At 35.0% G+C, this 12910-nt stretch overlaps 2 protein-coding genes across 3 annotated transcripts; one reads left to right on the top strand and one right to left on the bottom strand.

Annotated features, from left to right (window-relative positions):
• Positions 5120-5855, top strand: LOC108661085 (non-specific lipid-transfer protein 2). The gene has a single exon (XM_018116864.1). It carries the CDS (start codon positions 5267-5269, stop codon positions 5543-5545), a length of 279 nt encoding a protein of 92 aa, XP_017972353.1. The 5' UTR covers positions 5120-5266; the 3' UTR covers positions 5546-5855.
• LOC18604180 (kinesin-like protein NACK1) lies at positions 6964-12485 on the bottom strand. 2 transcript variants are annotated; one of them, XM_018118599.1, is made up of 15 exons: positions 12376-12485; positions 11641-11970; positions 11468-11557; positions 11257-11357; positions 10984-11100; positions 10798-10879; positions 10642-10709; positions 10494-10553; positions 10165-10289; positions 9482-9680; positions 9264-9374; positions 9076-9168; positions 8016-8975; positions 7599-7921; positions 6964-7493 (listed from the first exon to the last, which is right to left on the bottom strand). In XM_018118599.1, the coding sequence occupies exons 2-15, from the start codon at positions 11876-11878 to the stop codon at positions 7166-7168; spliced, it is 2895 nt and encodes a 964-aa protein (XP_017974088.1). In that variant the 5' UTR covers positions 11879-11970; positions 12376-12485; the 3' UTR covers positions 6964-7165. The 2 variants fall into 2 exon arrangements, with proteins under 2 accessions (XP_017974088.1, XP_017974089.1); XM_018118600.1 differs by lacking the exon at positions 12376-12485 and adding an exon at positions 12338-12353.

The following is a 12910-nucleotide window of genomic DNA, read 5'->3' as shown; positions in this document are numbered from 1 at the left end:
TTAACCTAAATTTTAAATAATTCTAAAATATCACTTATTGCAATTATTGACTTGTTATTTTCATCTCGTACTTTATGATATTTACGTTAATATAAAACTTTTTCTAAGGTTAGGCATTCCCATTCATATGTTAATGAAGAGGTTTGCAAGTGAGAAGTAGCAGGAGGATGTAAGCTAACTAGCTTGGTCCCCGGGCGTATAAGTTTGAATGGTTAAGATGGGTGGTCGGCTATCATATCTAACCCTAGACTCTCCACCAAATTTTGCTTCCTAACTTTTCGATTTCTATGAATTGTCCTTTTGTGGTCTATATTCGGATGTCTTAAAGTAGGGCATTTTAAAAAATAATTTTTAAAAATAAGATGTTTATAAAAATAGCCTTCTTTATAGTTTTAACTATTTTTAGTCAAGTTAGATAAAATTACCTTTAATGAAGTTACACGCTATGATTTTACACGTCATATAAAAAAACCTGTGACAAACCATGGTTAACGTGTTACACGCTATGTACAAAAATATGTGACAAGTCATGGTTAGCTTGTTACATGCTATGTATAAAAATATATTATACGCCATGTACAAAAACCTGTGACAAGCCATGGTTAGCGTGTTACGCGCTATGTACAAAAATATGTGACAAGCCATAGTTAGCTTGTTACACGCCATATACAAAAACCTGTGACAAACCATGGTTAGAGTATTACACGCTATGTACAAAAACTTGTGATAAGTTATGGTTAGCTTGTTACATGCCATGTACAAAAACTTATGATAACTCATGGTTAGCGTATTACACGCTATGTACAATAATATGTGACAAGCCATAATTAACGTGTTACACGCTATATACAAAAATATGTGACAAGTCATGGTTAGCTTGTTACATGTCATGTACAAAAATATGTGACAAACCATGTACAAAAACTTGTGACAAGCTATGATTAGCGTGTTACACGCTATGTACAAAAATATGTGACAAGTTATGGTTAGCGTGTTACATGTTATGTACAAAAATATGTGACAAGCCATGGTTAGCTTGTTACATGCCATGCACAAAAATATGTGATAAGCCGTGTACAAAAACCTGTGACAAGTTATGGTTAGCTTGTTACATGCCATATACAAAAACCTGTGACAAGTAATGGTTAGAGTGTTACACGCAATGTACGAAAATATGTGATAAGCCATGGTTAGCTTGTTACATGTCATATACAAAAATATGTGACAAGTCATGTACAAAAACTTTTTACAAGCTATGGTTAGCTTGTTACACGTTATGTACAAAAACCTGTGACAAGCAATGGTTAGGTTATTATACGCCATGTTGAAAAAAATACTGTTGTTACATGTCATATACAAAAACCTGTGACAAGCAATGGTTAGGGTGTTACACGCAATGTACGAAAATATGTGACAAACCATGGTTAGCTTGTTACATGTCATGTACAAAAATATGTGACAAGCCATGTACAAAAACCTTTGGCAAGCTATGGTTAGCTTGTTACACGCCATATACAAAAACCTGTGACAAACTATGGTTAGGTTGTTACACGCCATGTTGAAAAAAATACTATTATTACATGTCATGTACAATAACATGTTACACGTTATGGTTAAAAAAGGTTGTTATACACCATGATGAAAAAAAAATATTGTTGTTACACGCCATGTTGAAAAAATATTGTTGTTACACGACATATTCAAAAATATTTTGTGACATTTTAATGGCTAAAATGTTGTTGTTGCTTACGAATCAAAACTTCAAATCCTCTCAACTTTTTTCTTTTTTTTTTATTTTTTTGACAATTTGACACAGATTAAAGTGTTTCTAACATATTTTCATAAATCAAAATATAAATGTTTTTTTATCTAAAACACCTTTGACTAAAAATAAATTTTTTTTTTTGAAAACCTAGATTTATAAATTTCAAAATTTTGAGTTTATTGGTATTTAGGTCCCGAATTGATTCAATTAAAAGCTATTTCATACATTTGTGATTATTTTTACCGTTTTAGTTTTATCTAAAATACCTAAAAATCGAATTTTCCAAATAGTCACCCACCCAAACATGTCAAAACCATTGCTTGGTGTCTTACAAACGTAAGAAAGAGAAATATGAAAACACGGGAGAGAGAAATCGAAAGCATAACAGATGAATGCCGAACAGAGAAATCGATAAAATTTGAGAGACTGGGATGGTGAGAGAGAAATTCGAAGCACAAATTGGGAGAAATGAAAAGAAATTGTGATGAATGGTTTAATTTATTTGAAATAATTTAAAGAGTATTTTCGTTAAGTCATGACTAAATATGGCTAAAAACAGTTAAATTTATTTTGATGATTACTTTTAAAATATTTTTATCAAAAAATGTCATTTCTCACAATTTCCTCCTTAAAGTATATATGCTTTGATGGGGACGTCCATGCTTTGTTCTTGAAGCAAACATCCGGAAGTGTAGGTTACTTCAAAAATTGTGGTGTCTCAATTCGGAAAGGAATGCTCAACAAAGCAGATGTAAAGGGGAATTAAGTGCACATGCTTGCTAATTCCAATACACTCTCCTACATGCTTAAAGTAAAACCCTTTTTGGATGCCCCCACAAAAAATTTAACCTTCAAATTGCAATGCTAATCATCTTATCAACTTGTAAAGCAATTTCGGGAGTGACTCTAATTATACAGTGTAGATGAGAAAGCAGGGCTGGCATGTACCTTGTTTTTTTGGCTATATACCCATTCTTGAATCTAGCATTTGTAAATTTTCTATTTCCCGATGCAAAGGATTTCGGTTTTTTAATTTCGATTATTTGAGAAAAATTGAATTGTGAACAAAAAAATGCAAAACAAAAATGTTTCTTTTTACAAATGAATTAATCTAAAACATGGCCACGTGTAACTAAATAAAGAAAAATAATTAAATTTCATTTTTCCATAATCAATCAACCAAACAAAATTAAAAAGTCAAAACCCTAAAATAAGTCAAAATGTAGTTGCAACTTGTAGGGAAATATTTTATAAACATTTAGATCATAAAGTTAATGAGTATTTAACTTATTTTTTGTATATAAAGAGACACGTTATGTCTTGATTCTTAAACTATATAACGTGAGAGATCTCTCTCATCCATAAATCTCAAACTTGTTTTATGTTTATCATTATTACATATACATTATATATAGCATTATTTACATTATTATTTATGATCATATATATATATATATGATAATGAGAGCATGATTTGTGATTAAGATGAGGATTAAGTATAATTGAAGTGCAAGTCAAATTAATACGCATGTGATTGCACAAGGAACTAAAACTGAAATGCAACATGCTTCACCGAAAGGAAAGAACAACAAGGGAGTGTCAAAAAGTGGACACCGCGCAATTTCATGTACAATTAAAGGTGGATCAAAAGCACTGGCGAGATCATGACCATCATCTCTTACCTTTTAATTTTTTTTATCGAAAGTGGTGGTAAAGAGAGGGTCGTTTTTTTTTTAATTTTTTAATTTTTATTATTATATGTAAAAAATTTAATATATATAATTCCATCACTTCTAATAAAATCAAGAGATATGAAAATGAGATATGAAAAGTAATGATAAGTCACACCTCATGTAAAAATTTGTATCCATCAAAAGGGATATGGAAATGATTTATCATGGGGGTAAGTTCTATCATCTCCCCTTATATGTTGGGGTTACGTTCACATTCATACTTTATACACATTTTTTACCAAAGGCAATCATTGACTTTCTCTACAATATTCTTTGGGGGATTAAGTTTCCCTGCATCTACTAAAGAATTTGAGGCACAGCTTGCTGGATGCGGCGCTATCATAGAACATGAATCATATCAATCATTGTGGGTTACATTTAATCATCTTAAGAACATTTAAGCATTTGTTTCAATAATAATCATTTAAAATTAGTGTCAAGGTTTAAATTCGTGGGACAAGGAGATGTAGTTTATAAGATTAAGGAGGGTTAATTCAATCTTTATATTTATTTATTTACTTTTGTTCCAATAAATCTATTTTATCAATAAAAAGTAATTTACAGTTCAAGATTTTGAATTGAAAAGACGAATATAACTCATCAGAAACAACAACTAACTAATTAGAAAAATGATAATTATAATAAAACTCGTCACATAACACATAACAAAGGAAAATTTGAGGTATTTGGCCTCAACATATGACCAGGCTTTGAATGATTACATTATAAATCCAATCACCGAAACCACACTGAACGCATTGAGATCAATTCTCATTTTTACAAGTGCATCAATATAACAACCAACCTTTGAATCATTACCACATAAATCCAATCACCAACATGTACAGAACATATTGAGACCACCAATTCTCATTTTAATAAAATATATTGTTAAAATAAATAGGTGTGAACAAAAGAAATATGAGACTTGGTAAACAGAGAAATTAATCATTTGATCAACCGCAAATCCTCAATTAACTCAAGAACACATTTGGTACCAATTAATTTCAAGAATTTTGACTAAAGTTTGACAGCTAAAAAGGAAGCAAAAGTCTAAATCCTTCAATTTCACAGGACTTGTAAGCGTATGATATATGTGTCGATTAGTGGAGGACAATGACAAAGGCACACCTCATTTCAGTGGCGATCGTTATCTATTTATCTGTTAACCTTTGACACAAATGAAAAGGTTCCAGCTTATATTTCAAGTGATTTTCATTCTGTTCGCACCAAATTGTGGAAAAATCTTTGAAATTGTTTCCTTAGCGACCTTGCTATTTGTGACCTTTCAAGAGTTATCTTGGTTACTTCAATAATTGAGAGAAGCTTAGCAGGCACAAAGAGAGGGGAAAGAAGCAAAAGAAAAAGCTATATCCTGAAATCATTTGACCGTTCTTTTCCCATTAATGTTCTCCCTTTTGTTAGTGTCTTGAAATCATTGGATCAAGTAGTTTTCTCTCTCACATTCTACGAATTCTTCGTTTAAGTAAGGCACCGAATTTGTCGTAGAAGTGGGCCAAACTCAATGTATTGTACAACTAGCTTTTTCCCTCGCAACTAAGTCAAGTCAAGTAAGAGGAAATTAAATGCTACATGAAGTTGGACATTACCATTTTACCAAGCCTCCCTCTATAAATTGGGAGGGAAACCAAGGGAATTGCAGCAAGCATCACATAAAGACTCTTTCTCTCATCATATACAAAAATTTTCTTCCCACAAAGCACGCTCCAAGTTCTTTTACGCATAGAAAGAGAAGGGAAACCGAAAAATGAAGGCATCATATATTGCATTGTGTGCCGTGGTGGTGCTCCTCCTGGCTGAAGCCCAGGTCTCAATGGCAGTGACATGCAGCCCAACACAGCTGAGCTCTTGCGTGAGTGCGATAACATCTTCATCTCCACCATCTAAACTGTGCTGCAGCAAGATCAAGGAACAGAAGCCTTGCCTTTGCCAATACCTTAGGAATCCCAACCTCAAGAGATTCATTAACACCCCCAATGCCAGGAAGGTTGCTAGTACTTGTGGTACTCCCTTCCCAAGGTGCTAGGTTCCTGAACCTGTTTTAAGGCTCTCTTCTCTCTATTTCTCTGCAGAACATGGACTAATCTAGAAACAAAAGAGTCTTGAGGCTGGAGGATAGGGAGAAATTAATTAAGTATTGTAGTTCTGGTGTGGTATATCTTGTTTTGATGTCTGCAGTAAAAGCAGTGAGGTTAGCTGTGATGGGAATAATGTTGGGGTCATGGTCACATGTCACCAATTTGTTGACTTTATTCATGTGTGATCTATCATATATACTACAAGTTGTTGCAGACGCACTATGTTTAATGAATATCAGTGTTGGATCATTATCACAACATCTCCTTTTGACTCTCTCTCTCTCTGAATTTCTCTGTTTCCTCACACACAAATGCAATCTGATCAGCTTTCGAGATTATTCCCATATCCATTGTCAGCAATTCTGTTTGTTTCGAATATGATATGATTTATCATTTGTTCTGCACTATTGAAGTGTTGAATTCTGTCAGTCTCAGGATTTATCCTTATCTTTAATACTTTAGAGTACCATTCCATGTTCCATTTGCTTAAGTGCAACATGGAAAGCCCGTCCAATGGACCTTATCAGACAGAACAACAGAACTAAAAATAGCCTAAATCCAGCATTTGAAAAGTCCAATGACATCATGATTCTGAATTGGGAAGCTCCCTCAGGGAGCAAAGAGCTGCTTCCCAGATATGCTTTCTTAAAGTCATTACAATCATCTTGACAAAATTACCACTTAATTCTTCACTTCTTGCATCTACTCCAGCGAATGAGCAGCAATAATAAAGAACCAGAAGAAAACATACCCATTTGAAAAGAAATTGCGAGATAGTTTACACTCTGTTAATATCTAAAAATTTATGCTGAAAAATCACTACTAAATCGAGCAATGATAATACTTTTTCACCGTACAAGAGCTTTCACCTAAAAATGGAAAGAGAGTGATTTTTCTTTGAGACGAGAGAGTTCAGTTTTCACCTTAATCTTTCTAAATCTTACATAGAAGGTACCATTGGATTCCATATAAAAGTTTCCTACAGTAAACCATTTAAAATTATATTTATGTCATTGAAACTCTTACATTTATAACCTATGACAATTCTCTAGCCACCAAACCAAACATACAAGGACATGATGTTTAGGTTATGGTTTCAATACTCAGTTAAATAATATGGTATTTTTGTAGCGAAATTATATGGGATGAAGAATGTAAATGGTTTATCGACAATTATGATGGGCTAATATGTCGTTTTCATGAACTAAAATAATTTTTTTTATAATAAAAAAAAACTACCAAAAATCATTTCTTAAATATGCAATAAATGGTTTCAGTGGGCCGGAGGGAATTGCCCCTATTGGCCCATTCTTCAAATGCAAACCACAACACAACCCACCCACCATCCGGAAAAGGGAGAAAATGAGAAGGGGAATGCAAGATGAACCAAATTCCTTTATTGAAACATGAAGAGTACAAAGAATAGCTTAAACAATCCTCACACACAGTGTGCTTGATTGGTGACACTGCAATGGATGAAACTAGAACATCTGGAGAAAGGACTCCAAAAATTCAATTACATGTACACAAAATGGAACTACTTACAAACAAAAAAGGCTTTCTTTCTCTTACAAATTAAGAAGGTTTGATATCTGATTCCACCCCACAACCCAAGGCCTCTTGTCAGCTGGTAGCGCAAAATTGAGCTCAAACATCTCTTTCGACATGTTGCCGCCTTCGCAGAACCCTACAAGCTTTGCCACTATCTGAGCACTCTCCTCTATGTGTTTTGCATCATGAGGATCTGTCCACAGCTTGTTTATGAATTGTAGTTTCCTCTGCTTTCCGTCCAGTGGTACATCCCATTTTATGTACAATGCATCTCTCTCCTCCACACTCAGGCGTGAGGTCAACCTCTTTGCAAGGAATTCCCTTTCACGCTTCAGCGCTCTAATACTGCAAGAAGAAAGCAGGCACAAATTTCAGAAAGTTCTAGAAGTTCCAAGGGGAGTGTGTTGTGTGTTTAAGCAAGATAGAGAGAGAGAGAGAGAGAGAGAAAACCTTGATGACAAAGACACTGAGGGCTCATCTCCTACAAGAGCTGGGCTTGCATTTCCAAGTTCTGCAAAATGCTGCTGCAGCCAATTTAAGCGTCTAAGCTCCACTTCCATGTATATTTGGTCAGCAGGATCTCCCTTGAATAACAAATAAAACTGTGTTCTATGAATGATGGAGACATAGCAGACATCCCATAACTCAATGATCTGCTGCCTTTGCTCCCTGAAGGTTACATGCCATGCAACTTGGGGTTCCTCTGGTTCAATGGCACTCTCATCATCCTCTATATTGTATCCAGCTGCTTCATTTGCTTCCAGCTCAAGCACCTAAAATGCAATTCAAAAACTAATTAAGTTCCCAACAAATGGAAAAACAAATGTAAGATAAATCATATAGAAAGGGCATAGACAATTATTATACCTGACAAACAAGTAGCTGCTTCTGGTATTGCAGCTTGGCAACACGCTCTTTCAGTTCTGTTACGTATGCTCTTATGCTTCTTACATTCTCTTCGGCTGCATTCTGAAACATCTTCTGCATTTTCCTCATGTTGACTGAACTTGAACGCCTATATCCTGGAGTGCCTTCCTTTAATGAGACATCTCCACCCTCTTCACTCTTCACAGGTGTTTCTTTCTCAGATTCTGGGAGAGTCTCCTTGGAGACAATGTCATCATCCTCTGGAGGTCTATTTTCTTCATTCTCAGGCTCCAAAATTTGCCGAGAGGTTGATAGAGGTGAGCATGGAGATCTTATAAAATTTTGCCGGTTCGCAGCATTACTAGAAGCTAAGGGAAGCAACTTCTTCTTTTTAGATTGACTCTTAGTTTTGGGGGTTGCTTCACGGTTGGATTCCTGATTATTGCTTGGAAGAGACATTACCAATTTGTCTATTGACTTCTGAACATTCTCTAATTGCTCCTCAAGGTCAGCTATTGTGCTACCTTGTGAATGAAGTCTTGTTATCTCTTCCTTAAGATTAGCACTAACACTTTTGTTAGGAGCTATAGCAGTTCCAACTTCAACTTCCTTTGGAATTGACCGGACAGAACGCATCTCCCTTATTTCTGCCTGCAGCTTGGCAATTGTCTCAGCTGCATCTTGATTACCTAGTCTATGACAAGCCACCTCTTTTTGAAGTACTTCCAAAGCTCGATTTGCTTCTTCTCCAAGCTGCTCTTGAAGATGTTCAAGTTTACGAATTTCATGCATAAGTGTGAAAGGAGCGGTTGATGATTGCCTCATAGACTGCCTTAACATTGTTTTCCTTGTTCTATCATTGCGGCCAAGCTCCTTACCATCAAGTTTTGGGGACAACACACCAGAATAAGATAGGCACTTCTTTACTGATGGACGTGATGATTCAAGTGGGTTTGAGATCTGTATAGAGACAAATTAAACGGACAAAAAAAGTCGGAATTAATCAAGAACTACAGAGACAAAGAAAAGAGGGGCTGATAAGCAGGGATAGAGAGGGAACCTGCTGATCGTCCTGAAGTTTTCTGCGCAACTCATCCACCTGAGATTGTGCAAGATCTCTTTGGCGCTTCAGTTCTTCAATCTCCATTTCCATCTAGAAAGCAAAAACATAACACATGATTACTTATGGTTTCATTTGCAAAATAAAAATGATTCAAAATGAAGCCAATCTTGAATAGCTTATAGTACCTGTTGTATTTTTAAGTCTTTTTCCCTTGATGGATCAGGGGTGCGAAGCTCTGCTTCTAGCCTGGCCACTTCTTTCTGCAGATGTTTGACTAGTTGTTTATCCGAAACAACCTAATAATGTTTTCAAAAGAACATGTCCATTCATTTAGAAATTCATAAGGAAAAATGAAAAAGAAAACTTCATTTCAAAATACATGTCAATCTCGTAAAGTAGGTACCATATTGACTTGTGCATTATTTGTCACTTCCTTTGCCCGAGTGGCAAAGAAGAGAGTATTACGAGATTGTTCAAAATGACTCAGTGCTGGACTCAGAGTACATATGATGGCAGTACGTGCATTTCCACCCAGTGAGTGCTGCAATATGCGAGTAAGCTTCGAGTCTCTATATGGTATATGACCACTTCTTTTTCCAACACTACAAATAGGAATAGTTCATCAACACATGGGACAAAATCAATCATGAAAAATTAATATGGAAGTTTGCCTTCAATCTGTCAATGTCTGCCTAGCTTTAATCAACTAGAAGTTGGTCAAAAGTTCTAGTGGACACCTAGTTAAGAGATGTAAATTCTGTTCTGCACAAAGTTCTAATGTCCATGTCCTTGCAGCTAATGTTATTGAAGTATCAATTCTGCAGTCAGGTATAAAACTTGTGACATTTAAGAGATATCAAGGTGATTCAGTTTCTCTAGATGCGAGGGGGATTAAAAAGTTGATATAGTCGACCATCAAATATTAAAATATGTATATTTTTAATTTTAGAAGTCCGTTATATTATTTTTCTCTCCATCATCATAGGAACACTTTATTCCAGAGTGCACTGAAAAGTTTAAGACACATGAAGGAACAATAGTCAAGAAATATAAATGCACAACAAATATGCAAGGATATATTCTGACCTGAGTTTTCTGATTACAGTTGTCAGAGTCATCAAACTAAGGTTAATATGACAGCCTTCCCTGAGTCTTGCACCATCAGCATGTGTTTGTGAAGCTCTTTCACTTCCAGCTAGATCCACAAAGTTCTGCAAGTGTTGTCCCCAACAGCTTGTCATCAGGGAAAAGAATTCATACAGCATTTTTGAGTTCATTTGGATAAGATTGGGGGAGAACAAGTTAAGCCTCAACCTTGACCTTCTATCTAACAACTACTAAAGCAAGTGTGGATTGTAAAATTCCTATTTATTCATTTTATTGAATAAGGTAGAGAAGTGATAAGACATTCGTACCAGGCTTGCAACAAATGATCTCACACAATCAGAATTTTCACGCAGGGTACTTTGAATTGTCTACATTGTCAGCCAAACAAATCCAATTGTTAGCTTCCACAGGGCATTAAGTTACTTAACAAGAAACAGCATAAATCATCATTCATACCAATCTTATTATTTGGTGTGACCGTGAGCTAGTATCATTTAAGGCAGTTTCACCAACTTGCCTTTGAGCTACAAAATTCCAGTGAATCAATTAGCCTCACATTTAGAAGAAGAGTAAAAGGCTTTGCTAACTCAAAGCCAGTGCCTCACTAATTACCTTCACAAATGCTAATCAGATGTCTTAAATGCTGATCATTGCTTGCTGTTTCTTCCACCAACTTCTCAACCACAGTACCTTTCTGCAAGCACAGATTGAAATAAATAAAATCTAGTAAATGACAGAAAGAGGAGGATTGACGCTTCATTTCTATGAATACGAAATTAACTTCACAGAGGCCATTACCTCCGGATCATCTAGAAGCTTGAGATTGCGGTCGGATTCTGAATTTAACAGGTCTCTAACATTCTCATTATAAATTTCTAATCCCGAAATTTTAATAGTAAAATCCCTCTCTGGTGTCTGCAACAATTCCAAATATACAATAAATCAATTAAGAAAACTCACAGCCCTCTTATCGCAACAATTGATGTTAAGAACCAAAGTCCACATATAAATACAAACTACATTATGGGACAACAAGAATAATTAATTAGACTCAAGGGAAGCTCAGCTCACATTCAATATATGCTGGTAGATGTCATTAACAGCCTTCTCTGTTATTCCTCTCATCGTGTATGTCTTCCCACTGCTGGTTTGGCCATATGCAAATATCGTAGCTGTGACAGAAATTCCATAATTTGATGGTTCAATAAAGGGAAAAAACAAAATTTAATGAATACGGGCTTCAAATTAAGTAATCAGTAGAAAATATAACACATGGAAGTACCATTGATGCCCATCAAAGAAGACAAAGCAACATTCTTCACTCCATCCTCGTAAACCGTTTCAGTTAAGGATGAAGGACCAAAAACTTTATCTGAGCAAGACAAAAGAAAAACCTCAAATGTCAAATTTCATGAAACTGAAACCAACTAAGTAACAAGGGTGTAATTAAGTTACCAAATGTGAAAGAAGTTGGCTGAGCTGTGCGTTCTTGAGCAGCATGTTTAGACACGATGGTGTGTTCGTCGACGCAGTCCCATGCTACTTGATCTTTGGCCAGTTGCTCCCTTTTGCTTAAAGGCCTTAACCTTACAGTAACTACAATCTTCTCTTCCTTTGATTTAGGGCCTCCAGGTGTTGTTACAGGCGTCCTGTCTGTCTTACTGGCTGGGGTTCCTGGAGTTCTAACTGTCATCTTTTCTTATTTCCTTTTTGTCTTTGAAAATTGAAAAGACCCAAACAGAACCCTCTCCCTCCAGAGGCTAAGGAAATCGAGTCGAATCTTAACTGTGAATGATGAAGTAGAAACGGAAATCATTAACAAATTATAAACAGATAAAAGAAAATCCTTTAACACTTATCAATTTATGAACTAATTGAGATCATGTTAAAAACTAAAATTTCTAGTGATTCCTAAGATCAGACGTTCAATAAGCTGAAAAAAAAATTAGTAAATCTGAAACAATTTAAAGTTTCTGTAACTTAAAATCTATAAAAATATATGATCTCATCGAATCGCAAAAATTATCAGAAAAACGAAGCATTTTAACTAAATTGAGTTTATAAATTAATAGCAATAAATTAAAAACATCCAATTTCGTAAAAGGAAAGTTCACTTCCTTTAATTATTTTCTATTTTTAACTCAAATCTTACCAAGAAAAGAAAATTAAAAAAGGCAGCAGCATACTCACTCAAATATCTGGATCGGAATCAAGATTATTTGATTGAGATTCAGATCCAAACAGTAAAAGAAAGGAGAGAAAGGAGCGTAGCAATCGAGAGAGAGAGAGAGAGAGAGAGAGAGAGATTTCTAGGGTTTGGGGAAGTGAGAAATTTTTGAAGCTTTGTCTTTAATGGGGAAAATATGAAAAGCCATTGAACAGAGAAGTGGCCAACAGATTTGAAATTTACGTTCCTAACGGCTAGTTCATTTTCTCACCATTTTTTAAGTATTTTATTATTTCTCGCCGATTTATCGAGTTTACTCATTTTGCTTCTTTTTATCGTCCCCTTGAAGCGGGACCTGATTTAAAGTTTTACTAACGGTTTTTTAATTTTTAATTAATTACAATTATTTTCCCCGACAAAAAGAACCAAAGTTTTGCTGAAAAGACCCTCTAAGATAACGAGTTTATTTTTAATTAAATTATGAAAAGCTCCCTATGCTTTTCAAGAATTAGATACTAAGCCAATCTGTGAAACCCTTTCTATAATTTAAAAATCACA

The sequence above is a fragment of the Theobroma cacao genome, chromosome 3 (assembly GCF_000208745.1).
Source record: "Theobroma cacao cultivar B97-61/B2 chromosome 3, Criollo_cocoa_genome_V2, whole genome shotgun sequence".
NCBI classification, from domain to species: Eukaryota; Viridiplantae; Streptophyta; class Magnoliopsida; order Malvales; family Malvaceae; genus Theobroma; species Theobroma cacao.
Note: the sequence above shows the minus strand (reverse complement) of the source record. Positions and strands in the feature narration are given on the sequence as shown.

Coding starts and splice junctions, on each gene's coding strand:
- LOC108661085 (XM_018116864.1), top strand. CDS start 5,267: ATGAAGGCATCATATATTGCATTGTGTGCCGTGGTGGTGCTCCTCCTG.
- LOC18604180 (XM_018118599.1), bottom strand. CDS start 11,878: ATGACAGTTAGAACTCCAGGAACCCCAGCCAGTAAGACAGACAGGACG. Junction 9,169..9,263: donor AAGACTTAAAAATACAACAG/GTACTATAAGCT, acceptor TTTGCTTTCTAG/ATGGAAATGGAGATTGAAGA. Junction 7,494..7,598: donor TCAGTGTCTTTGTCATCAAG/GTTTTCTCTCTC, acceptor TTCTTCTTGCAG/TATTAGAGCGCTGAAGCGTG.